At 40.2% G+C, this 27,452-nt stretch overlaps 1 protein-coding gene across 2 annotated transcripts; it reads left to right on the top strand.

Annotated features, from left to right (window-relative positions):
* Window positions 1-27,217, top strand: golm2 (golgi membrane protein 2). 2 transcript variants are annotated; one of them, XM_017702716.2, is made up of 10 exons: window positions 1-1,437; window positions 12,362-12,416; window positions 12,620-12,722; window positions 13,005-13,095; window positions 13,227-13,350; window positions 13,671-13,754; window positions 15,272-15,583; window positions 16,518-16,646; window positions 21,593-21,760; window positions 25,770-27,217. In XM_017702716.2, the coding sequence occupies exons 1-10, from the start codon at window positions 1,111-1,113 to the stop codon at window positions 25,844-25,846; spliced, it is 1,470 nt and encodes a 489-aa protein (XP_017558205.1). In that variant the 5' UTR covers window positions 1-1,110; the 3' UTR covers window positions 25,847-27,217. The 2 variants fall into 2 exon arrangements, with proteins under 2 accessions (XP_017558205.1, XP_017558206.1); XM_017702717.2 differs by lacking the exon at window positions 21,593-21,760.
* Window positions 27,218-27,452: the final 235 nt, after the last annotated feature.

Here is a 27,452-nt window from a genome sequence, read left to right on the forward strand (position 1 = left end):
ACCTGCTCGACTCTCAGGGCTTTCGAGACGTCTCGACTCAGGCAGCTTGAGATTCTCTTCCATGGAAAGCACATTTTCGAGGTTTTTAAATTAACCTTTGCTATAAATATACGCGGTTCTAGTTCCGTTAAAATATCTACGCTTTGTTATATACCGGAGGCAGCCTGGCCACAGCTGCGGTTTTGGTGTTAGAGGGCAAAAACCGAGCTCCTTCATTCGTGGTTTACTGTGGGCGCTAAGTAACGCAGTGCTGGGCAGTTAGCACGCTGGCTAATGTGGAGCAGCGAGAGGAGATGTTTTAGGGCAAGGCGGGCGTTTTAGTTCATGCAAGTGAGTGTTTGCGGTTATGCTCGATGTCTCATATTAATTTCCTTTTGAAATTATACTGGATATTTGGTCCTAGTTTTCTCTTTGGCAGCTACTGAGAGCTGGATAGCGACGAAGCTAGCGTAAGCTAGTTAGCCTGGATGCTGTGAGCTGATGCCTGAATAGCCTCACAGATTATTTATTTTCTTGTCACCACGCAACCGTTTCTCGTCTGGACGGTGAATTTAAGACAACTCTGGTTACTTCTGTGCTTTTTATCGGTAAGGTAACCTGTAATCGCAGCTCGACTCTAAGCAGAGATCCTCTTGCTGATATATAAGCCACAGCACACATAGTTTAGTGAAAAGCGAGTGAGAGTGCTGTATGAAGTTTATGAGATGGTCTGAGGAGATTACACCGCATGTATGTGTATATGTAACAGTCGTCGGGGCTGTTGGAGCTGCTGGCTACTGAGAGCATTTGAGTTTAGGCCACGTCGCTGTGTGGTGGTGCAGTTCATCCACTGACAGGCGTTGGATGAATGCAAACGAGGAAAAAAAGAAACGACACTCGCCAACTGTGCGGAAGGAGAGGAAATAACTGCTGCTGTCAAGACATGTTGACGTTGACCAAACGGATCAGGGGACACGTTTAGCGCGTTAAGGAAGATGTGCGTTATTTAAACGGCTGATTTGATTCAGCTACCAGACTGAAGAGTGGCAGTAAAAAGCTGACGAGGCGGCGTGTATAAAGTAAAGCGATCCGGGAGCAAATCTCTGTTTTTTCCCTCCTCCACTCTTCGCCATGGTCGGGTTCGGCGCGAACCGGCGCGGCGCGCGTCTGCCCTCCATCGTCCCCATCGCGCTGATGGTGGTGATCGTCGTGCTGGCTTATAACTACTGGACGGTGTCGACCAAGCACGGACGGCTGTTAGACGAGCTGGCCGAGGCGCAGACACAAGTGAAGCGTACGGACGCGGCGCGGAGCCGCCTGGAGAAGCGCAACTCCGAGCTAATGCTGCAGGTGGACACGCACAGGAAGCAGATCGACCAGAAGGACGGAGATTACAGCGTGCTGGAGGGCAAACTGCAGGCCAGGGACGCGCTGTTCAAGAAGTGCACCGATGAAAAGGTGGGCACTGGGAGAGTGTGGTTTGCTCACAAGCCAGTCTGTGTATTTTGGTTAACAGCTTGCATTCAAGTTTCCTACTTTTCAGTCTCCAGGCAAATATAGATACTTCAGGAAGTTTTTTTATGATACAAATATGTCGCAGTGTTTTTTAAGAGGTAGCACCACATTTTAAAAATGCTATCAAAGGCTGTGAATTTGGTTATTTGTATTCAAACAAGTTAAACAGGACTAATAATGCTCTTTTTAGACAAACATGCAGTTGATAATTTGTTTCTACGTATTGACGATATCCATGACGCATTTAGAAAATCATGTTGTAAGATATTGCGATGTAAGTTATCACGGTAATGATGAATTTATTGTCATATTGCCCAGCTCTAGATTTGATGAGCTGGAACAGACACAGTGCACCTGTATTGGCACAGTGAAAAACTGCTATCAGTTTTAGGAGAGAGCTTTTTATGTACTGCACTCTATTTTAACAGAAATTGCAGTTGGTTATGATTCTGAGACTATCCATAGGCTTGAAAAGCATATTGTGAGGTAAAACATCAAAATAATAAGAAATGAGGATCATATTGTCCACTGAAAGTGCACCGAGAGTTTTATTCTTCACCTTTTACTTTGTTTCAGCCTTGGTGTATTTGCACAATGGGCAGGTCCATTGACTTGGTTCACCAGTCAAACTTCACCTGGAGGTTCAGGGTGCATGGTCTGATTGTTTATTTTATGATCACGGGAGAAGTATTGCCTCTTCCTGGTCAGAACCATCTTATCAGCACCACCATTTGAATTACTGTGAAAGCAATTCACAGGAGGGACGGAAAGGTCTGACTATTAATTGGTATTTTTTGAACAGAATAGCTATGAATTTTGTGCAGTTTGAATTTTGGGTTCTATCTGTCCTGTTGCTGCCAGTTTTTCAGAGGGACTTTGAGATTAGCTAGAACAGCGTCTGATTGCGTCCAAAATGTTGATATTTTGAATGTTGAACTCTTCACCTTCATTTTAGGATTCAAATTTTGGTGATTTTAATAGGGGAACTTGAAGTAATATTTTTGAGTTTTGGGGCTGTGACATTTTACACAACATAAGGGTCACATGTTACAAAATTTAAAATTCCTTAAATTTTTACTAAATCAGTTCACCTTCAGTTGAATTCATTAGAATTTATATCCATGTTATTTAGATATTAACAGTTCAGTTCCCACTTCTTTTTCAGGTGTTGCTGTGTATTTTAAAGCCTTAAACTGCTTGTGAAGAGAACCCTTATTTTCTTTGTTTGTCTATACAGGGCAGTTTAATTTATGTAAACTAATGTCCCATTGATAGTGACAGTGATTTATGATGCGTTTACCGGCAGCTGTGTCTATAACACAGGCCCCATGTGTTCACTGTTCACTGACTTGTAAAGCATAAAAAACATTCAAGGCATTAAAACAAAAAAAGATCATTTTAATCTAATTTTTTAGTCTTAATCATTTTTAACTGAGCAATTTTGTGCAGTTTCTCAAATTTGCTTGCATTTCTTGCATTCTGACTATGGGAACCATGCAGGCGGCTTGTCTCCCTCACATTGCCCTTCCTCTGAGTTTGCACTTCACTGCTACAACACCTTTTTCATGATGCTTCATTCTTCTTGTGGTTCCTGTGTGGTTAGGCATCCCCTCAAAAGGTAAATGTATTGTAGGAATGAGTATGGTCGTCATAGCCACACTGCCAGGCAGTCTGCTCAGCTTTTTTGAGGAATGCTCAGGGCAAATATACTCACCGCGTCACTTATAGTTGCTATGCTGAAAAGCAGCACTGAGGAAGTTCTCCTACTTCGTCATGCTTTGTGGCCATAAGCCCCAGGCTTCCCTGTGGTTGTGTGACCTGGCTGAGACCCATCTGTGTAGCCAGGGCTGGGGAAGCCACAAAAGCCCCCAACGGTTTCCTGACCGCTCAAGCCCTCTGGTACAGCCTGCTCTCCCTCCTTTGTTCTCGGGGTGTATTGATATGCGTCTTGGACTGCCTCAGAGAGTTGGGGGACAACAGCCGAGGGGGAGTGTCCTTTCATAGGAATTGTATGCTTTCGGTCCACGGATGTTTGCACAAGGGATTGTGTGTGCTGTGTCATTAGCAAGCTCCACTGTGGCATATTGGCTTGGCTGAGTTTTAAGCATAGCCTTCTGTTTTAAATGGAGACCCTCTCAGATTCCACTCTCAGATGAACACAGTTTGTTTTTTAACCTAAGAATTTGGAAATGTGGAGTTTTTGCAAACGTTTCAGTATTATAGCTGATGGCTGGAGTTGTTGCACTCTTGTTAAAGAAGACAGGGTCTTGCTCCATGTCAGCGAATCCTCTGTAATCTCGTCTGTATTCCAGACGATCTGTGCAGTGCTAGTCATCTGTGCCACGTCAGGCGATTTCAAGTACCGTTTATTGTGAAGGAAGGAATCCACCAAAAGGTTATGTAGCCCAGACTGTATTATTATAGGTAAACGACTAGTTTTCATTCCTGTCTGTGGTTTATATATGTGTACACACACACAAAGACGATGGCTGTAACACTGTCCCAGTATTTATCGTACACATATCGTGAGTGCAGTTTTCAGTTTGCAATTTGGAGTTTCAGATTTCACTAGGTTACCCTACATTACTTGTGGGTGTCTCCGTAAGTTTTGATTTAACTAAATAACACTGATCTTGCGCACTGGTGATCTGGCACACTGCATTTAGCGCTTAAGCCCAAAAATAAGGATTATGCTGGTCTACCTGGTGAAAAAAATGCCTGACATGTAATTTATACAAGATATTTGCATTTACACAAGGATATAAAGGTAGTTCATGTGATTCGCTGCCAAACCTAAACAGGATATGTTGGATTCGAAACTGCAGTGCATATAGACAAAGTTTATAGTACAAAGACATTGTGTGCACAGGACAGAATTGTGTCAGTGCTATCTTCATTTATTTCACTCATTGGCTGAGGATTTACGTCTCTATATTAAGATCCCCCTTTTTTTTTTTACAGTAAAGAGCTGTTGTCAACAAAAAGCCTATTTCACTACTTACTTTCCAGCTGTAGCATGTATGACTGTTTGCCCTGAATTACTTTGTATTATCTGTAAATGGTTCTCTTCATTGTCAAAGTCTGTTGTGCTATTCAGATAGCTAATCTTTAAGAGTGAAAGTTTATTGGGAGGCCGTTTTTATGGTCACGTTGTGTGTTACAGTAAACTGCAGAAATCAACAAAGGGTTATTCGTCTTATTCAATGATACATTTTTATGTGTTGTACAAGGACCTTTGTGCTTTAGGTTTGCTTGTTCACTGATACGTTAACAGAAATAAAAGCCTTGGAGATTGCGATTCTGCAGTTCAGGTTGTTTAATGGAAAATGCAGGCTTGGGGTTTTTGCAGTGGGCAGGAATCAGAATAATAAGGTGGCTTTTTGAAGACGTGCACTTTTGTTCCTATCAAACATACATTCTTGGGGTGAAAACATGTCAACCAGCCTGTTTGGAAACGTCTCGTTGTCTGGTCTGCTGTGCAGTGAAGCATGTGACAAGGAAGAGCTCAGTGGCCCTTTTGAGAGTGTTTGCATACTTGTTGTAATTTCTGTGGGGTCACACCTCTCATCCTACTCACTAATGCTGAAATTACAACACCTGCTCTCCTGCCTGCACTTCATCTCAGGAACATCTCCCATATGTGGGCTTTTTTGTGTTTCCTTTAGTGTATCCATTCACTGCCCAGTCATGGAAACCACCTGAAAAATATGAGAACTGATAATATCCTGCAAACTTTGTGCTTTTGAATTGTGAAAAGATGGGAAAGTAAACCAGAGATCTGCAGTTGGAACAAAACCTCAAAACAAATTCTGTGTTTTTGATGTGTGTTTTTTTTTTTTTTTTTTTTTTTTATTTTATTTTATTTTTTACTTTTTGACACAGTTTAAAAATGCTGTTTGCCCTTTACATTTTTTTTAATTTCACAATGAATGGACCAAAAGATATGGCTCAAAATTACTTGTCTGATTCCTTTGATTTGGATCAAAAGTAAGGTAGCTTTTTCCTTCTCCTGTCAAGTTGCCATTTTGAAGGTGCAAGGTTTTGTTCCAGCTGCGTTATATTAGCTTGTTATAGCTGCTAACCCCAGTTTGATTCATGTCTCTGACCATACATTGTATTGTTTATATTGCTAGTGTTGCATGTGGACAGACACCTGAATGCTCTGTTGCAACACTTGGGGGAGCAAGACTACATTAAACACACACCAGCTTCTTGCAGCGTGTAACGTTCACTTCTAATATTTTAGTAGAACTTATGATCAAATGATTGAGGAATGATTTGTATGAGTGTCCATCAGTATGTTAGTTAATCAGTAAGGTATTAGGGGTTGTCGTGTGTTCTTCAATGTCATGTGGTCAGATATCATCATACTGTCAGATATCATCAGTGACCAAATTGGGCATTTGTTACAAAGACCGTACTGATTGTGTTGTTAGTGCTCATTATAGGTTTTTTTTTTTTTTTTTTTTTTTTTTTTTTTTGTGTGTGTGTGTGTGTTTCCCACAGGTCTGAAACAAACCTGGGGAGGGTAATTGGTATACATTGATGTCCAAGCTCATCATAGCATCTGCTTTCTTGGGTATTCAAATAGGACCTCACACGATTGAATATTAAACCGCGTTTTTAGTTTTTAGATGAAGCATCTGGAGATTAAGGTCATGGAAATGGTCACAGAGAGGATGCATGTTATGGATGCATCAATAACATTTTTTTTCTTCAGACCAAATAAGTGCTTATTTTTAGTACTTTGCAATTTTATCTCTAGTACAATACTGAGTAACATACCTAGAATGAGTGGGTTTTGTTTTTGTCAGAAAAGCACTTCTGTACAGCTGTAGTTTCAACAACAGTCTCTGTAGCTCTGTGACAGCTGGAATCACATCTACAGCTAACACAGCCGAGAAGTTTGCGTGTGAAGTGTTGTCTTGACTGGTTGAGCTGTAGCTGATTGTCCTCTGAAGCCATACATACAGTGTTCATACACGGAGTCATGCTATATGTTTGAGCAGAACATTGTGTACGGACTATGATTTATATACCGTACGAAAATGCTCCATCCCTGCTATGTGAAACGCAGCCTATGCGAACAGCTCTGTCTACAGATGATTATCAGGAAAGCCGTTTGTCTAATAATTTAACAGCGCTTCTTTGAAGCAGATCTACAAACGTGTAATCAAAATGCTAAGTGGCTATATACTAAGCACAGCAAGCTAATAAAAAAACACTGAGCACCAAGTACTGAGTACAAGCTAATTTGTTTCCATCTCACTAGCCTGTGTCGCCACTTGTATTGGGGACGTGGCTGTGACTGTGTTTAAAACGGTCTGGAAATACACAGTGCAGGTCTGGTGGGAATATATGAATGCAGGATGTTTATAGTGACCAGTGGCTTTGTGTCTGACTGTCACATGGTTAGTGACACTGTGTGAGTAGACTCTTTTTCAATGTGTTTTTCATTAGCGCTACAATGTACACCTGGCCTACATCACATGGTTTAAGTCGGTATCAGAATGTTGGTATCAATGTAATTTTTATAAGTGTGTCAGTGTTACTGCACAAAGTAACTGTACAGACATGTAATCAAAATGCAAAGTGGCTTAACGCTAACCACAGTAAAAAGCTAAAAAAAAAAAATAACTCAGTAAAGCTGAAAACCAAATCACATCTGTGAAATGTAAACTAACTAGAAAACACAACAAACAAGGATCATACAGGCCTTAACGACAGTAATCGACTAATCTAACAGTTAGTGAAGGATGCATTCATACACAACAACAAATGATAAACCAATGAGTGAGCTTTACTTTGTGCTCCATGTATACTGAACACCTGACATGCTAAAGGAACAAGTGTGAAACCAGGCAAGACTGGAACGGTGCTTTTTTATTTTTTTCACCAAAAGCTTTTTGTGATAAGGTAAGTCACCCTTACCTATCACCAGCCTTCTAAAGGCTCAGTGCAGAGACAGTTGTAACAACTGGGGGTTGAACTCGTACCTCTTTGTGGATGTGCTTTTTCGGGTAAACAGCTGCTATTTTATGAGGTACCTCCAGACTACCCGGTCCACGGTACCACACTTTTTATACAAATAATAATAAATAAAGAGCCATATCTGAACTATTCAAACATTCTCACTGTGTGCTGGATGCTGTAAAATATTGTGCCGTCACACTAGAGTGTAGTATCTGTTTCTCTTGTCATGTAAAAGTAAAATTATACATTTACAGCATTTAGCAGAAGTGCTTTGTTGTCTGCTTAGAGAATGTATTTTTGCTAATACAAATAAGTTAGAGTAATGGCTATTGAGCTCAGATATTACTAGAAATAAGAAAACGTTGATATCTAGAGAAAAAGACAGAACTGGACAGTATTTGTAGTAATATCGATACAGCTGTCACTGTGTCCATATGCGTGTTGATACAGGCTTATTCACAATATATTGCCATGTCAATATTTTAAACATAGCCATAAGTAGGGCTGTGTATCGTTTTAATTTTTTTGTTATTGATCCCATTTCTCGGATAGTAAAATTTGACCCTGAAATGATTTTTTTTTTTTCTCATTGTGACAAAGAAATAAATAATTGTTTTTTATTCATCTTCCCCTCTTTTTGGCTCTCCACATGAATCTCTTCATCTGGGTACTGTAGTTAGGAAAAAGCAATGAAATGAAAAAAACTGAGGGGAAGAATACATCTCAGATCTTCAGTGGTGAGGTATAGTGTTGATCCTTAAAACTTAATTGATCATTTGATTGCAGAATCTGATAGACACTTCACCACTACATGTAGTCCTGAAATGGAGGAAAAACTGTTAAAGACTGTAATCATTGTTAACGCTAAATATGATTACTGCTTTGACATTCATCCCACAATATTGACTGACATCCTTGACTTTTTTGCCATAGTGAAAGATGTGGTTTCCTTGTTGACATTAGATGTACACCACGTTCCAAATTATTATGCAAATTGGATTGAAGTGTCATAAAGATTAATTTTTTTGTTTCTCAAACTCATGGATGGTATTGTGTCTCAGGGCTCTTTGGATCACTGAAATCAATCTCAGACAACTGTGATAATTAGTTTGCCAGGTGAGCCCAATTAAAGGAAAAATACTTAAGAAGGATGTTCCACATTATTAAGCAGGCCACAGGTTTCAAGCAACATGGGAAAGGAAAAGGATCTCTCTGCTGCCGAAAAGCGTCAAATAGTGCAATGCCTTGGACAAGGTATGAAAACATTAGATATTTCACGAAAACTTAAGCGTGATCATCGCACTGTGAAGAGATTTGTGGCTGATTCAGAGCACAGACGGGTTTGTGCAGATAAAGGCAGAATGAGGAAGGTTTCTGCCAGGCAAGTTCATCGGATTAAGAGAGCAGCTGCTGAAATGCCATTACAAACCAGCAAACAGGTATTTGAAGCTGCTGGTGCCTCTGGAGGTGTAGGATCCTTCAAAGGCTTGCTGTGGTGCATAAACCTAGTATTCGGCCACCCCTAACCAGTGCTCACAAGCAGAAACGGTTGCAGTGGGCCCAGGCATACATGAAGACTAATTTCCAAACAGTCTTGTTTACTGATGAGTGTCGTGCAACCCTGGATGGTCCAGATGGATAGAGTAGTGGATGGTTGGTGGATGGCCACCATGTCCCAACAAGGCTGCGACATCAGCAAGGAAGTAGTGGAGTCATGTTTTGGGCCGGAATCATGGGGAGAGAGCTGGTAGGCCCTTTTAGGGTCCCTGAAGGTGTGAGAATGACCTCAGCAAAGTATATAGAGTTTCTGACTGACCACTTTCTTCCATGGTACAAAAAGAAGAACCGTGCCTTCCGGAGCAAAATCATCTTCATGCATGACAATGCACCATCTCATGCTGCGAAGAATACCTCTGTGTCATTGGCTGCTATGGGCATAAAAGGAGAGAAACTCATGGTGTGGCCACCATCTTCCCCTGACCTCAACCCTATAGAGAACCTTTGGAGTATCATCAAGCAAAAGATCTATGAGAGTGGGAGGCAGTTCACATCAAAACAGCAGCTCTGGGAGGCTATTCAGACATCATGCAAAGAAATTCAAGCAGAAACTCTCCAAAAACTCAAGTTCAATGGATGCAAGAATTGTGAAGGTGATATCAAAGAAAGGTTCCTATGTTAACATGTAACTTGACCTGTTAGGATGTTTTTGATTGAAATAGCTTTTGATTTCAGTGAATGTGACCTCCTAATGCTGCAAATTCAACAAATTACCATTTTCAGTTCTTTACAACCTATCAAATGTTTTGAAACTCGGCTGTGCATAATAATTTGGAGCAGTGCATTTTGAGTTTTTTTTTTATTTTTGAAGAATATACTGTTATCATTGGGAGGTTTGTTTCATAAAATTCTATTTATACTCTAACGGGTGATGACTTTTAATTATAGTGACTCATTTGCATCGACCATTTAGGAAAATCAGGGAAAAATATCATTTGCATAATAACTTGGAATACGGTGTAGAAGAACTGGCCCTAACACTGTCAAAGCTCTCACCTGCAACTTCAAAACGAATGTTGAAGTTAAGATGTAAATCACTTATGAAATCCTCAGAGAATGATTTCGTATGTATGTATAGTTATCTAGCACGGAACAGCAGTCAACTGGCTAACAGATCAGTGCTAGTTTTTGTGTTAGCTGAATCTAAATATATTCACTACACAGAAAAATGCTCCAGTACTAAACTATCTCCTGTAAAAGTCCGAAATCTGCCCAGAAAACTGGCTGAAAGCATTTATATCTGTGGTTAGTTGGGATATGTTTCTCCAGCAATTACAGAGCGATGTTAGTACTGCTCTTCATGCAGTGCTCTTGATGAAGATAAATCAAATGTTTCTTCAGATTTTATGTATTTCCTAACTTGGCAACTACTAGTTTACAGCATTTACTGCACAAGTACAACTTAGATTAATAAAATACAGAGCCTGAGGTATTGAGGTATTGAGCTGAATTAGGTAAAGCTGGTTAGCCTATAACAGGGGTGTCAAAACCTGGGATGTCAACCCTAATGTCACACTCTTGATTTAGTTCAAGAAAGCCTTTCAGGAGCATCTGAACATTAGAGTTAGGTGGGTTAGAACTAAATTCTCCAGAATGATGGATCACCATGAGCAGGTTTGAGTACTCCTTATTTAAAATGGTATGTGTGATTTGTCTCGTAACTGACTCATTTCAGACCTTTAATTTGAATAGGAGGGTCCACCTCCTACACTGCAGCAGATTGGTGAGAGCAGATGATACTTTCAGGAAGCAGCTAACTCATTAAACTAGTGCCTTATTCTTTCCATACACTCCCTACTGTCTGAGTGTGGTTTAATTCACCCTCTTCAGCTCAGCTGTTTTCAGTAGTCTCCTTCACTTTTCTGTCCAGTTTCCCCTGGGTATAGCTGTGTGGTAGTTTTGCTGTGCTTGGCAAGAAATTTCAGGATACAGTAACATTATGGAGATAACTGAGGGCAGAGTCAAATCTCAAGCTGCCCTGATCCCTCGTCTCTCGTCTGCCAGCTGTGGCCTCTTCTTCCCTCATGTGTGTATGTGTGTTACGTGTCCTAGGGGTAAGACGCACAAAAAGGAAGCAGGACTGCCCACCCAGACGCCAGACCCGAACAAAAAAAAAAAAATCCAATTAACAAATAATAATGATAGTAAACACATTACATACAGATCTGACAATTTATTCAATGCTTTGCACTTTCATTCAGTCATTAAAATTATTCTCAGCAATCCACTGAAATAAGAAAAACAAAATATGAAGGAAACAATTTCAGGGAGGCCCAAGGCTCAAAATAACAAACAAAAACAGCTTTATAACAAAACATAACTAGGTAAACTAACAAAAGAAAAGGAAAAGAAATTACAAAAACACTACCCTTACTACACTACCAATAAACAAAGTCCAACATATCAAACAAAAGGGCAAGCTACCCCTACGTTTCCTTTCTAAAAAAAAAAAAAAAAAGAAACAAAACTACAATAATGTCTTCACTGGCCCACAGGTACCTGTAGGACAGTAAATCAGCAATAACTGGTCTGTCGACTGGCAAGAAAAAACTGCTCCATGTTGCTCCGACATCGAAGGTTTTTTATAACTGGCACCAACTGGAACAGCCAATCATACGCTGGGAAAATCGAGACATCAGTCACGCAGCAACAACGTCCACCTGAAAACACTCAGACAGAGAGAGAGAGAGAGAGAGAGAGAGAGAGAGAAAACATCTACAGCATGTAACAATGTGGGAAGGGGAGCTCAGACAAAGGAAAGCAAACTACCTAAATGCTGTGGTTGCTTATGGGCTTTGTGTCTGGTCTTTGCGTCCTGTGAACAGGGCTGTGCAGCAGCTTTATTACGGTTTTTATTTTGAGTTTGTGTGCCTAAATTCATGGTGCAAATAACTACATAGACCATAGCCCATAGTCCATAACATTTAAGAAGATCCAGTTTAAATCAGATTATTCTGTTCATAAGAATAACTACTTCAGCCTTCCATCCTTTTAAAGAGGCAGTCCGCTGCAGTTATAATTGCACACATAGACATACTTTACAGTGTTTTGTTTCAGGCTTTCCACAGATCAATACATACCACATCAGACTGCCGGTCATTCAAAAGCCGCAAATGGAAACAAAGTGTTGGAGTAGATAAAGGCTTCAGTAAACCATGATAAAGAGCATTGACCGATTCTGTCAAATTACCATGTTACTTGAAATTTTCCCAGATACAAATACTGTATAATACTTGGTAAATGACAGGACTTTAGTAGATTTAAGCATGAATTTATGGTCTGTAATGATCCGAGACCACACGTTTAACTTCTATCACCTTCCTCTTCTGTTTCACAGATGAAACTGCAGAGTGATGTCACAGCCCAAATGTCTGAAATTCACAGGCTGAAAGGTAAGAGTGGAGCACAAGAGGGTGCTGTTTGCTATCTGTGCTGCTTACTTGCACCACCATAACTGCTTTTCAGTGTCATGCTTATATTTCTTGTATAAATACAAAAAACTGCCAGCTAATTCTGATATTTTATAACCAAGCATAACCCTAATTATAAGGCAAGTTGTAAGTCTTGCTCACAGGGTTTGTGTTTGTATATACAGAGCAAGTGAAAGAGTTGAGGCAGGAAATTATCAGGCAAGAGGACCAGCTGAGGGAGGTAAAGAAGAACAGCACAAATCTGGAGAGGAAGCTGGAGTATGAGAGGTGAGGCTGAGCACTCATTACAGACTGTTGGAGAGACAGTAAGATTCATCATTTCTCATGAAATATAACACCTTGTTCTGTTTTGAATTTGAGATTTAAAATCGAGAGCTTACATTTGTTCCTTTAAAAGATGGCTCACCAAGCCATTGTTGGTTTCAGATAGTTCAACACAATCAAACTGATTTAACATATTTCTGTAGGAACGACTGTTTCAAGTCTATTTTTTCCTCATGTTTACCTGTATTGGTTTTATCTGCTTGTCTTTGTGTGTTTGTGTTGTAGCCTGCAGTGCGGACGACAGATAGCACAGCTTAAAGATGAGTATGACGAAAGCAAGAAGACGATGGAGAAGGAGGCTGCCAAACTCAGACAGGTATAAGTGTCTGCTTCATTTTTAATAGGCTGCTTTCACATTTCATTCCTTGTGGATGCATGTCTTATTGACTGTCCCTCTCTCTCTCTTCCCTTCCTTTTTCTTGTTTGTTCATACATCTTGCTCTCCAGAGCGTATTGGACTCTCGTAAAGCTGGTGCAGTGGCTGGTCAAGCAGAGGGAGGTACAGAGGTAGAAGCTGGAGGAGAGCGCCACACAGAGGCCACACACCAGCATGACAACCCAGACCTGAAAGGTATTGCATAGTTATAGTGCAGATGCATACTAAATTTGGTTCATTACCAGTGCTGGGAACTGGTCTCTACTCTTGGGCCTGGAGGTTGCCAGTTTGAGGCTGTACCCAAGGCATACTCCTTCCAGTGTCTGTGCCCTGTCTGTACTTACTTCCACTGTTCCCTTTGACGTAACACAGAATTACAGATCATCATTAATGTTTTCTTCAGTATCTTTTGCAGTAGTTTATAAAAGGCAGTGAATATTAAAATAAACAAGTTATATTCTTCCTGGTGAACAGTGTGAATCTTAATCACTCTATCTCTCTCTTGTCAATCACAGAGGAAATGGTCAAACCAGGGAGTGATGCTGGCATGCCTGGCATTGAGGACAGTGAAGTGGGAAAGAACGATGATATACGCTTTGGTAAGTACTTTTAAGACAGTAGAACGCAAAGGGAATGTGTTATAACAGCTGTGATGATCGAGACATTCCTGTGGTCAAAACACAGCCGTGAAATTATTTGCGATTACAATCATGAATATTTTCATGCTATTGTACTATACAGCAGTTCTGCAATAAAAAGAGAAGTAAAGAAGCGCTTAATATTGTATCAAAATCAGTGCTCTATTATTAGCAGTTTCTTCTGCCAAAAAAAGGTAGCTTTTTGTGTTACAGGCAGAGCCAATATTAGTTTCAGCTTAGCTTTTTCAATATTTGCCAGATCAATCTGAATGACATTTTGTTCTAGTCAGTCTGTAAAGCATTTCACCATCTGTTTTGTTAGCTGAATTGTATTCTGTTTTTTGAATAATTCCAGTTTGTGTAGTTGCTCTGTCACAGTTACCTGAAACACTTGCTTAGGGAACGACAGGTAGATCATGACAAGATGGCTTTTTTTCTTTAACAAGGAGACAGTTCAGTGTAGTAGACCTGGATATGCAAAAAATGAACCAATGAATGCCAGATCAATTGGCTCACATACAACACTCTTCCCGTGTACATGGGGGAGATGGGTTATTTTCCCCACCTAGAAAGTCTGTGAGCAGGACAATTACCATTTATTTCTCTCTGTAAGAGTCTAATAAATATGCTAAGGTGATATTTTTCTGGAAAATGGTGAAAATATGGGGAACACTGTTTCCGTTCTAGTATTTGTGCTGTTAAAGATGCAATAGAGTGCATTTATTCAGCTTTTTAAATTGTTTTCTGATATCTGCACAGAAGGTATGTGACTTTGGTAAGGGCGAAAATTGTCCAGATGCGGTTTTACACTACCATTGACAATCTCCTAATTTGGCCCTACAATAAAACATGCTATTTTTCCTTTTTTGGGGGGGCTAATTGCATGAGCTCTGCTCTGATTTGCCAGTTTACCTTCAGGCACTGTGTAGAGACAAAGGAAGGGAAATAAAATGAGCCTCTGTGTAAAAACACTACGTCATCCTACTCCTAAAATAGCTATGCTAGTTACTTGGAACTTGCTAGTAGGTAACATGACCTGTACTAGCTGCTTGGTTTTGATATCTACAACAGTACAAAGTAAATTAAGGTTGTTAGCTCACTATGAAACTTTCAGTTTAAGATGATCTGGATTCATCTGTCAAAAAAGTAGATCATTCAGCATGGCAAAAAAAAGTTGGGGTTGTGCTAATAAAGTCGGCATTACCCCTCTCTAATAAATGTATTAAGTCTGTTATGTAACAATTTAGGATTTTGGAGCTGGTATGGTGAGTATTTTACTGCCCTCTTTTGCAAATGCAGAATTTGTATTTAAAGGATTAGACAACATTGAGTTTTATGGTAGGTCAGTTACATGTACCAATCTCTCCTTCTTCAACTGTGCCGATGAAAATCTAGTTTTCTATTCTATGGAAACATTTAACAAATGCCTAATTACATATTTGAGATTATTGGCTCAATATATTTTAATTTTCCTGCAGCCGTGAAGAAGCCAGCAATCACACAGAAGCACATGGAGCCAGTGGAGGCAGCCGTTTTACTGAAGGAGGATCGAGCTGGAGCTGGAGCAGGAGCAGGAGCATTAGCTGGGGACAATGTAGCTCACAATCTTCCACTGGACCGCCCAGACCTTCCCCAGGATGGAGGTGCAGGCCAAGGCATGGGGAACAACGTGGCCCCTGTCCAGCAGCAGGTGCCCCAGCCAGTGGTGGACAAACCCATACTGTTTGACGAGGATAACAAGGCAGCCGTCCAAGCAGATGAGTTTGGGGAACACCGTCGACAACTAAGGGGTGAGGAGTTGGGACTCTATCCCACAACAAATAAGAATGTATCAAAGTATTTGTCTTGAGCAGTGATCCTTTTCGTCTTTGTTTTTCTCTGACTGCTACTAAGAAATTCTGCTAACTTAATTTACCTTTCCTTTGCTGATGTTAAAAAAAAGAAAGAAAATAATTTCCATGCAAAGGAGCATGATTTTCAGTGTTTTTTGTTTTGTTTTTTTTTTTGTTTAGTTTTTTTTAGCTGAAAGTATGGAAAAACTGTGAAAAGATATGAGAACATTTCTTGTCTCTTTGTCTAGTGAAGGACATTGAGTTTTACTTGATTCCTTAAGATCAATAAAGTGTACCTTTTGTATAATGTGCAACATCTCTTCCCATGTAACCCAGAGTTTCCTAATATCACTCCAGTCCCTGATGTTCTAAACTCATGTTTGCAATTTCCATGCTGTTAAAGGGGGAAGTGCACCAATTTGTGTGTTTACATACATCTTAATGATTGATGCTGATTGATATGATTAAAAAAAAGTCTCTGTGCCTCTGCCATGAATTGATTTTGAGACTACATTTTATACCAGCATTTTAGATGTAAAAAATATTGTCTCGGGTATCAGGCAGCATATTTGTAACAGTTTTATCTAATAACTTTCTTCAAACCTCTGTTTGCTATCACCACCACTGTGTACAATTCCAATTCTGTTAGTTATTCTAGAACTCAGCATTTCATATCACTCTGAATGACTTTGTTCACTACTTAATCATTTAAGTGTGCAGAAATGTTGGTGACGTTCTGTGGCATTGCCCTTTAAAATACCTGATTCCGGTCTTGAAGGTGTGTTGGAACAGGGAATACAGAAATATGTGTAGTGCTTTAGGTCCCTGGGACTGCAAAACTTCAGAACGACCATTGTGCTGATTTTTGTCCTGTAAATCTGTTCCTGTCCAGGTCCTGATAACCAGCGGGGCCAGGGAGCGCTGCCTCCTCCACCAAACCCTGCACAGGTCCTGCCTAACCCCATTGAACCCCATCTCAGCCGAGACCCTGCACCCGCTGTACCCATTCGACACCGACAGAGTGAGTACAGATCAGAGGGGGTGGGTGTGCGTTTGCGTGTGTGTGTGTGTGTGTATATCTGTGTGCAGGCGTATGTCTCCGTTTGTCCAGGCCAAACTATAAACATATGCAGTCATGTCATGCACTGCTGATCCCTTATTTATCAGGTGTTGTCTGTGAGTGCTGGTCTAGAATCAGCCCCATCTAATCCAAGCAGTAATGATCCTAAGCAAATAAGTGGCAGAAGCTGATTTTAAAGCAGTACTGCACCGACTCCCCTCATGTGCGCATGTGTGACAAGGTTGATGGGTTGGTAGTTGTATTGCCTGGCTTCAGCTCTGCCCGCCTCACTGCTTCCCCCCTCCACCCCACCCACCCTCACTTCATTTCTACTTACTCCTCTCATTTGCCATTCCATGTCTTTTCTTTGTCTCCACTCTTCCTTTGCCAACCTCACCATTAATTCTCCCTTACCTTTCTAAGTTATTCTTCATCTTAAAGCAACAGCGTCTTCATCTTAAAGTGACAGTGGAAAAATCTATACGATTCTGGAGTAAGGTTGTTACATTAATTGCTTCAGTGCTCCTTCAGAAGCTTCACTCCTCAAATTTGTGGACATGCATTGCCAAGGCGAATGACACTGGGCTAGAAAACTTCTGTGTTTTGTTTTTTAGTTGTTTTTAGATTTTCACGATCACAAAACCTTTCACAAATGTTGTGTAGACAAATACCATGACGTAATGTTCAAGCAAAAACAGCAAGTTAGCAAGCTATTGCTACTTTTGCGAAGTTAACCAGTTGCTATCACAAACATTAGCAAGCGGGACAAAGCTTTTATTACCTTTCAGATTTCAAACAAGTGGCTTCTTTTTTGCCAGCTTCTTGTTTGAATTTTCCTGTTCCACCTTAAATGGTGCAGCAGTTACATTCAGGTGCTTCAAGGCCTTTTCTTCACTGATTGTGATTTATTCAGATGACATTAAATTAAATTAAACATTCAAATCATGATAGGTGACATTATTTTCTTCACCCTCTGAACCATTTTTGGAACTTTACAGGTGACAGAAACTCACTGACGAATCACAGTCATCTCTGCTGTTGGAGTGACGACAACCATGATTACAGAGCAGCTGAGTTTTGGCAAATAGACCTTTTTCCACACATGCTAAAAGGATCAGAATCTCAGAAAGCACAAACTGGGCTACAAATCAAATTATAGCCAGTGTGGAAGTAGCGTGAAAATCTTAATCAGTTCATTCAGGAGCTTAAGCACTTTCACTTTGCCAAAATGGACAACCTCACGCCCACCCTTTGCTCGTTCTGTGAAGAGCAAAGAGACATTATTGCTTTTAAATGCATTCAGGCCCAATCCCATTTCTTATTTTTACCCCTACACCTTGTTTTCAAATATAATCTTCTCCCTTGAAACTGAGTTACAAGGGGTAGTGGTTGAAATCTTGCCCCTATGAAATGGGAGAACCATTCAAGAACCGGATAAGTCATCAGTTGTCGTCAGTGACTTTTATGTAAACAGACGATACAAGGTTTTCCGGCCATTTACAATATGCAGCCTCCAGCTGTGGTGAGCTCACTTGTGTCACATGACAGGACAGGTGGATCATATGTAAAATAGCCTGGAAAAAATAATCAGGACATGTTTTCCTGCTGTGTCTCCATACTATAGCAGTAATGGTATATCGCACTGACATTTGTCATTTATCCAAAGGAGACTGAAAAGCAGGGCGCTCGTGATTCCTTCATAACTTCAGTTTCCCGCATCAATCAATCAAACAAGTCACTGAATAAAAAAAGTGCACAAACAAAAAAACTACATTGCTTCATTAACAGCTACTAGTGTTGCTCTGTAGGCGACCCTGCCAGTCTGTAGTGACAGCAGAGGAGGGTAAAGTTCAGCTCCTCACTGCTTAAATACATTTAGGGCATCATACGCCTTCAAAGAGAGGGGCAATTATTTATTATCGCCACCAAGAATTCTTTGGTGATGTGAAGCTGAACTTAGCTTTTTTAATCTCCAGGTAGTGACCGAGACATCAGCGTATTACTTGTGATTTTTAAGTGTGTTATGAAGGAAATGACCGTAAACGGTATTACAATGGATCTTACAATACAACGGCTTTTTAACAGAGAAATACTTACATTTATGTGTCTCTTTGGTCGCTTGTGCAGCCATCTTGCCGATGATTCGCACAGCATTCTGGGAATTTTCTCATAACACTTCGTTTGTAGTGAGCCTCTGAAAAATCTCTGTTCGAAGGGCCAAATAGCCATTATACTTCACCCTACACCTCCATCTCAACAATTGGGAGACCCAGGGCTATCAATCATATTAATAATTGAAGACTTAAAAAGAAGCAAACAATAAAAATACATTTAACTGAACACCAGTAAACTACGCAAAGTCTTTCAGAGGTTTCTAAATACTTCATAAGGAAAAACCATAAACTAGGAAGCCTTTAAAAAACTGACACATAGTGTGGCACACAAGGATCATATAAATATTTTATCAAATTGGTTCAAAGTTAGAGTTCAGAGCTCACTGTGGACTTTTAACAGACCTAATTGTCTTACTTTGAATTAAGCTGTACACAGCAGTTCTCGCCACGCAAGCTGATTGGTTGAGAGACGTTCTAGCCGTGCTGTTATTTCACCATAACATCACGATTTTTTCACAAACATTGCGTCACTCCACTAAGACGCTATTGCTAAGCAACAGGTTTGACAGCTGTAGGAGACGCACAAGCCATTTGAACATTTGTACTTCTTTCTTTGCCACAAACAGAATAGGATTCTTTTAAGATCACATTTGACCAACAGCCAATTGGGTCAGACTCACTACAGACTCACATGAGAATACACTAAATTCTCAAACTGTCATCACCACTGAGCAGCTTTTCAGTCGGCAGCTGTGACAGAAGAAAACCTAAACAGCCTGGAATTAACCAGAAATGAACCAAATACCATTCACCAAAGATGTAGTTTAAACTTCAGAGTCTGACCAAAAAAAGAGTCTGAGCCATAAAACTGCCGCAAAATCCAGAAAAGTTTGCTCAGTGGTGATGACCGTTTCAGAATCGAGTGTAAGGACCTGGAGAATGAACTGCTGACTGTTCACCGAGGGAGCGCAACTCGTTACTGTGACCCAGCAAAAAGCTGCTTGTTAAGGAATTGTAACAGAAGTAATCGCTAACATTAAAATATATTAAATGCCATGTTTATGACCCAATTTATCAGTTACTTACTTTATTTGTTTAATTGTTGCATAAAAGCAATAGAACACTCAAGGTTGTGTGTTATCACGTATAAGATGTTATTTTCGGGATAACACACTGCCTCTCGTTCTTTTGCTTAAGTATCTTGATCATGTGTATGGTCTTAAAACAAAAGAACAAATGTAAGTGTTGCTGTAGTGACTTTTAGTTTCTTTGAACCATTGCACACATGTTAAATCATAATATTTTTCATTAAATCATAGTTTGCTTAATTGCAAAAAATATTTTGCAGTAGTATCAATTCATAACGTTACACATTGATTTTCAGACTTTGGGACACATTTACTTCCAAACTGTGGGATCCAGCTTCTCACCTTATGGCCATGATGGACAGGGATGCAGTCTCACTTTCTGTTCTAAAATATGCTAAAATAAAGATCCACCTATGAACTAAAACACTTTGTGCTTCAGTAGTGACATATAAACATTGGCTAGAATGTTTTTTTAATATATTTTTAATTTTAAAAAAATAAACTTCTGGTAAATCAAAATCTTTCTACTTTAAAAGAAATCAGAAAGGGACACAAAATAAATAAAGTATGTAAGTGTTATTTTTACAAGCTGGAATGTGGGGTTTAGTGTTTGGGACAGACACCTCCCAACAGACCTATTAAATATGATTTTGTATATATTCAGCTTATTACAGTCTCAATGAATGCCTTCAGTATAATTAATAATAATCATCATCGTTGCAAATATCTGAAAAGTTGGAATACGTGTGTGTGCATGATGTATATCTATATCTTTAATATATATATATATATATATATATATATATATATATATATATATATATATATATATATATATATATATATATATTAGAGGTATAGATATACATCACACACACAAACTCAACGGCCACATTATTAGGTATTTTTATTGCTAGTAAAAGGTTGGACCCGCTTTTGCCTTCAGAACTGCCTTAATTCTTCATGGCACACTTTCAACAAGGTGTTGGAAACATTCCTCAGAGGTTTTGGTTGGTTATTTGAGTTACTGTTGCCTTCCTATCATCTCGAACCAGTCTGCCCGTTCTCCTCTGACCTCTCACATCAACAAGGCATTTTCATCCACACAACCACCGCTCACTGGATATTTCCCCTTTTTCGGACCGTTCTCTGTAAACTCCCATGGTTGTGCGTGAAAAATCCCAGTAGATCAGCTGCGGCCATATGATTGGCTAATTAGCCATTTGTGTTAACAAGCAACTGAACTGGTGACCTAATAATCACCAGTAGATGATTTAAAAGTATTGTTGCTGTCCAAAATATATATATATATAAAAAATAAAAAATGATAACTTGACATAAGAAGTCAAGTTTTTTAATATCCCAGGTAATTTTGAAGAGTTCATGGTCCATTCATAATCGTGTTCACATAATATAAGGGACTGCTGCAAATGATGTAGAAAAATAAAAATCACGTCAAATTACATTTGGCGAATTGACTACATTTGGAGAAAGAAATGTAGTACTTTGGACGGATGTCCCACTTCACCTTTCCTGTTTCCACACCCATGTCCTTTACTGGCCTCTGTTCCCAACACTTTTCCCCTCTTAATCTTAACTGACCTCTTTTGCTTTTTCTTTTTCTGTCCTTGTGTCTGTCTCTCTCCCTTTCTCTTCTGCTTCTACTGTCCCTTCTTCCTGACGGGGCCCTGCTATGCCTCTGCAGACCGCTTCTTTGATGAGAACGAATCCCCTGTAGATCCGCAGCACGGCTCCAAGCTGGCGGACTACAACGGGGATGACGGCAATGTAGGCGAGTACGAGGCTGACAAGCAGGCCGAACTGGCCTACAACGAGGAGGAGGACGGCGACGGCGGTGAGGAAGACGCCCAAGGTGAGCCCGGGGGACATCACCCCGCGTCGCTCTTCCATCCTCTCTCCTCCTCCTCCTCCTCCTCCTCCTCCTCCTCCTCCTCCTGCTCCCCTCTCCTATCTGCCGCCGCTGCTGCTTCTACCCCCTTGCTTGTGCAAGATTACAGTAGGGGTGTAAAGATGCATTGATGCTCTGTGATGCATCCATCTAAAGGTGGAATGTTAGAATTGAATTTAAATTATTGTAATAATGTTCAGTAAAATGTGTCAGACTTTGAGCTATTTTTCTAGTGTAAAATCTCAAAATAGGTGTTTTGCTTTTATCGTCTGTATTCCAGTGCTGTGCAATTGTTAATAGTTAATCTAGCACATTTGTGTGTTTAGGAAAAATAGTTCTGAATTGAAATTCTTTCATAAAAATGTAATCATTATGAGGTCAGAGATTTACATCCCTAACTCACCGCACTTCCATTTGAGTAAAAGATTTGATGGGAAGGGTTGAGTGTCTAGGTCGGTATATACTGTGATACTGTGCTGGGAGCGTGTGTGTGTGTGTGTGTGTGTGTGTGTGTGTTCGGTTTGAGTGAGTGCTCTTTCAAGCATGCTTCATTTAACTGTTTTGCCTGTCCTGTGTGCTGTCCTAGCTTCTGCTTTGCTTTTTTTAACAAGTCATTTTGTTTGCAGCATCATCTGTCACACCTATAGGGCATTTTCACACGTGTGAGTTAGCAGTAGTGAATCCGGACACATACCTGTGTGCCCCCGAACGTGCCTGTTTTGAATAAGTATTCTCGGGAGATAATTCATTGTAATGGGGATGAACAAGTGAGATCATTCCATGTTGTTTGGAATAGGGCTGTGCATATGTACTGAGTATTCGATTAACCATTCCAGGTGTCAGTATTCCAAGGATGTGATGGAGAAGGCAGAGATTGTGCAGCTTTTTTGCTAACTATTCTAGCTGATGTAGGCTAGGTCCAGAAACATTGAAAATGTATTTTGTAGAGGTGAATACACCTTGTGTAGAATGACGAGTCCTCATCAGCAGCAGGTGTTGTACCAGTTAACTGTGTGGTTAAGCACCCATCTGAAGAGGCAGCCTCCGTTACTCATCAAAAAGTATTAACCACCCCACCCAGACATTTGCTATTTAAAAATTGGAATAAGATTCCTGAAAAGAGCAATTTTGCTCACATAACACAAAATATTTTTGCTCTTGTCTCTGACTATAATTGCCTCCGTGAAGCATTTGTAACATTGGTCTCAGATCACTCAGCAGAAACCCAGTTTTTGCATTATTACAGTATCTGTAAGTGCATGATCAACAGAGCTTTCCTTTGTGTTTCAGTTAAAAAATATAATTGCACTTTGAGTGCAGTTTCCTCAAGCATCTTGCCTACAGTGTAATGAAGCTGTGTGAAGCCTTGCAGGACAAAAATTGTTTATTTGTTTGTTTGTTTGTTTGTTTATTTCTACATGTATCTATGAATGTATACAATCAACAGAGCTTAATCACCCCTGGCCAACAAACCATGTGTGAAAACAGCCTTATAACAACATATATGTCTGTATGTGTTAACATCTTTTTTCGAGTGCGAGTGAGTGCGAGTGAGTGCGAGTGATGTCCATTTCTGCAGGGCTGGTGTGTAAAATGGGGATTCAGAGGTCTGGACTTGTCTGGACTTCTTTCACCTTGGCCATTTTCCATTAACTGTGTGTTTCTGTGTTTTGTTAAGTGTCTCTGGCCTCTACCTTGCTGGAAAGCTACAGTGCTCATCTTCAGTCCTTTCTCAGTGATCTACTGCAGTCTTAAGCCATGGTCTCACAGAACGCATGTAAAAAAATTGTAGGGCTTACCTGAACAGCATTTTATAGGCTTGAAATACTTCTTCAGGAACACCACTTCATTCCCAATACTACTGTTACAAACAGTACTACATAATTTCATAATTAACCATTCTTCTAAACATGCTTGTTCTTTTTTTAATCAAAATATTCCAGTTTTCAATTAGTAGCAAATGGGTACACGTTTATACATTTAACAGATGCCTGAATTTATTGTATTGATTCAAGTTTAAGACATGAATCTTTTTAAGATTTTAGTTTAGCTGTTTTATGATCTCAGTCTTCAAAGAAACTGGGTGACATATCAAAGAACCTATAAATAAGCCTTTAACTTTGAATCCTCTAACTGTGAAATGTCAGGTATTCCTTTTGTAAAATTCAAGTGGGGTCTAAAGAGGTAAATGAAGAATACTAAATAAGGAAATTGGGGGGGGGGGGGAAACAATACAAACAAATACTTGAATATTAAAATGATTCAAAACAGCCCTGAAATATTACCTGATCATAAAGCCGGTTTAATACCTGATGATCAGTGAAAGACATAGAAATTAAGTCCATCAGTAGTGAACATTCATCCAGGTGAACATTATCTAGGATTCATCAAGGTGAACATTATCCAAGATTAACCATGCGAATTTACAAACCCTGAAAGCATGAGCAAAACAAGAAAGTAATCTGTGGTGTCGTCTTCTTTTTTTTGGAGATGTAACCAAATGGAAGAACTGTTCTTTTGTCATCATTATGCCATTTATTACTCTTAGTAGCAAATAACCAAAAATAATTGTAATAATATGTATAAAGTTGATGAGCCACACCATGAGGGTATGGGAAAGAGTTGTTGAAGCAAGGCTAAGGCGAGAGGTTCAGATCAGTGAGCAGCAGTTTGGTTTCATGCCCAGAAAGAGTACCACAGACGCAATTTTTGCGCTGAGAGTGTTGTTAGAGAAGTACAGAGAAGGTCAGAAGGAGCTGCATTGTGTCTTTGTGGATCTAGAGAAGGCATATGATAGGGTGCCAAGACAGGAACTGTGGTACTGTATGAGGAAGTCAGGTGTAGCTGAAAAGTATGTTAGGGTGGTGCAGGACATGTGTGAGGATAGTGAGACAGTGGTGAGGTGTGCAGTTGGAGTGACAAATGGTTTCAAGGTGAAGGTAGGGTTACATCAGGGATCAGCTTTGAGCCCCTTCTTGTTTGCAATGGTGATGGACAGGTTGACAGATGAGGTCAGGCAGGAGGCTCCATGGACCATGATGTTTGCAGATGACATTGTAATCTGTGGTGAGAGTAGAGAGCAGGTGGAAGAGAATCTGGAGAGGTGGAGGTTTGCACTGGAGAGGAGAGGAATGAAGGTCAGTAGAGACAAGACGGAATACATGTGTGTGAATGAGAGGGAGGCAGATGGAAAGGTGAAGATGCAAGGAGTAGAGGTCGTAACGGTGGATGACTTTAAATATCTTGGGTCAACCATCCAGAGCAATGGACAGTGTAGAAAAGTGGTGAAGAAGAGGGTGCAGGCAGGATGGAGTGGGTGGAGACGGATGTCAGGGCTAATGTGTGACAGAAGGATAGCAGCAAGAGTGAAAGGGAAGGTTTACAAGACAGTAGTGCGTCCTGCTATGATGTATGGTTTGGAGACTGGGGCTCTGTCTAAAAGACAGGAGGCTGAGCTGGAGGTGGCGGAGATGAAGATGCTGAGATTTTCGTTGGGAGTGACAAGGCTGGACAAGATCAGAAGTGAGCAGATCAGAGGGACAGTGAAGGTGGAGCAGTTTGGAGATAAAGCCAGCGGCCAGGTTGAGATGGTTTGGACATGTGTTGAGGAGGAATAGTGGATATATTGGGCAAAGAATGTTGGAGATGGAGCTGCCAGGTAGAAGGAGAAGAGGTAGACCTCAGAGAAGGTTTATGGATGTAGTGAAGGTGCATATGGAGATGGTTGGTGTGAAAGTAGAGGAGGCAATGGATAGGGCAAGATGGAGGTAGATGATCCGCTGTGGCGACCCCTAAAGGGAGCAGCCGAAAAAAAAAAGAAGAATAGTAATAATGATATGTCCAAAACCATATCACAAACTTTACCCCAGCTCAGCAGCTCACCAGCATGGCAGCAGTTCAGTGTGACCAGTTTTATGCTACAGATTTCACAAGCTTCTTTGTTACATTGATTCTTGTTTACTTTGTCTTTCAGATGATGAAGACCGAGAAGTTCCAGGAGATCGTGCTGTGGACTATGGAAAAAGGCGCCAAGCCATCGGCATCCTGTAGCCTGGCCATCAGGACAAATGAAATTGTGCTTAATAATGCGTTCAATATTCACGCGGCCAAGAGAGGAAGAAAAGTTACTTGAACTAGAGTCTGATGGGTGCGATTGGAACCATTCTTTCAAAACTACTTGAAGATTTTTTCTTGACCTGAATGACTTTTGAAAAAGTAAAGCCTGCAGGGTTTAAGTCTTGCTGGATGGATGATGGTGTCGGTCAACTTTAAAGTAAGGATTTGACGTGATTCAATCCAGTCTTGTTTGGTTCTTCCTCTAAACCATTTAGGAATAAACCGAACGAACTGATAAGTGACTATTCATAATGTGTAAATGTGTAAACATCTAATATGTACATTGGAAAGTCCTTTTTTCTGCTATATGAAACATGGGATGTGTTGGGTTATTTGTTTTCTTAATGAAGTAGCCTGTGCTTGGACTATAGAATGGACTTTTGAATGGAAGATGGCCTTTGGTGTGACTTTTGCCAGACCAGGCACATGAACAAGACTGATTCCTGGACTGCTACCATGTTGGTAGCACTAAAGAAGGTTCAGCCCAGAGCAATGTCATGATGAAGAACGTTAAAAGATTATTTAATTTTTCTCTTTTTGGGTGGGCTGCTGTTGAATAGCAATTACAAAGGGAAGGGGATTTTTTTTTAAATAACAAACAATCCTTCTTTATGATTTCTACAGTACCCAGACAGTCCCACAGACTCAGTTTCACACAAGCCATTTTTACACTGTATTCCTGTTTCTGAAGGATCTCTACAGAGTACAGAGCCCGGCCTTGTGAGGGCATTGTTGCATGCAAGTAGTTGGCGGTTTCTGTTACATCAGCCTACAGAACTACAGTATCACCGGGATTAAAAAATAGCAATACACTATACCGCAGCAGACCAGGGCGGAGTTCACATAGTGAACTATTTCCTGACCGCCCAACAGGCATCGGTGTACATACTTATGGCGCCAGTACTACTGTCTGACTGCTGTAGAAATATTGAAGTGGCCTGTAGACGGCCATGTAGATGAACTTTTTCATAAGTGAGCAACACTTGATTGGAGATTAGCATACTGAATGTACTTTAATAACAATGATTGTTTCAAGTGTCCCAGGTGGATCTGGATCTTCTAAACTGTAATGAATTGTGTAAATGCGCAGTTCTGTTCAAACTTAAAGGTTTGCCAAACAGATAGTTCCATATATCCAAAGAACGGAGCTGTATTAGAGGATAAATTTCTTGCTATCACTGTGACTCAGTAGTACTGTACATAGTTGCATCAGGATGAAGTACAATATGGTCCAGAAATTGCCCAGATTCATCTTCTCAAACTTCTCTACAAACGTAATCTACAATAAATTGTTTCTGTATACGATTCTGGTCACTACTTGCTTTGTGGGGGTTTTCCATTTTCCAGATGGTATTTAATAATAATAATAATAATAATAATAAGTTGAACTTATATAGCGCCTTTACACAAAACCCAAGGTCGCTTTACAAAATGCATATCACCTTACACAAGGCCCGAGGAAGATGCAGGAGAAAAATGAAGGAGAAAAAGATGAGATTTCAATAAAGATTTGAAATGAGAAAGAGAAGAGGTAGAGCGA

This window comes from Pygocentrus nattereri, chromosome 25, assembly GCF_015220715.1.
Source record: "Pygocentrus nattereri isolate fPygNat1 chromosome 25, fPygNat1.pri, whole genome shotgun sequence".
NCBI lineage: Eukaryota > Metazoa > Chordata > Actinopteri > Characiformes > Serrasalmidae > Pygocentrus > Pygocentrus nattereri.

Excerpts from the sequence above, each read along its gene's own strand:
- golm2 (XM_017702716.2), top strand. The coding sequence starts at position 1,111 with ATGGTCGGGTTCGGCGCGAACCGGCGCGGCGCGCGTCTGCCCTCCATC. Across the intron at positions 12,723-13,004 it reads AGGAAGCTGGAGTATGAGAG|CCTGCAGTGCGGACGACAGA; the intron begins GTGAGGCTGAGC and ends TTTGTGTTGTAG. Across the intron at positions 13,755-15,271 it reads GAACGATGATATACGCTTTG|CCGTGAAGAAGCCAGCAATC; the intron begins GTAAGTACTTTT and ends ATTTTCCTGCAG.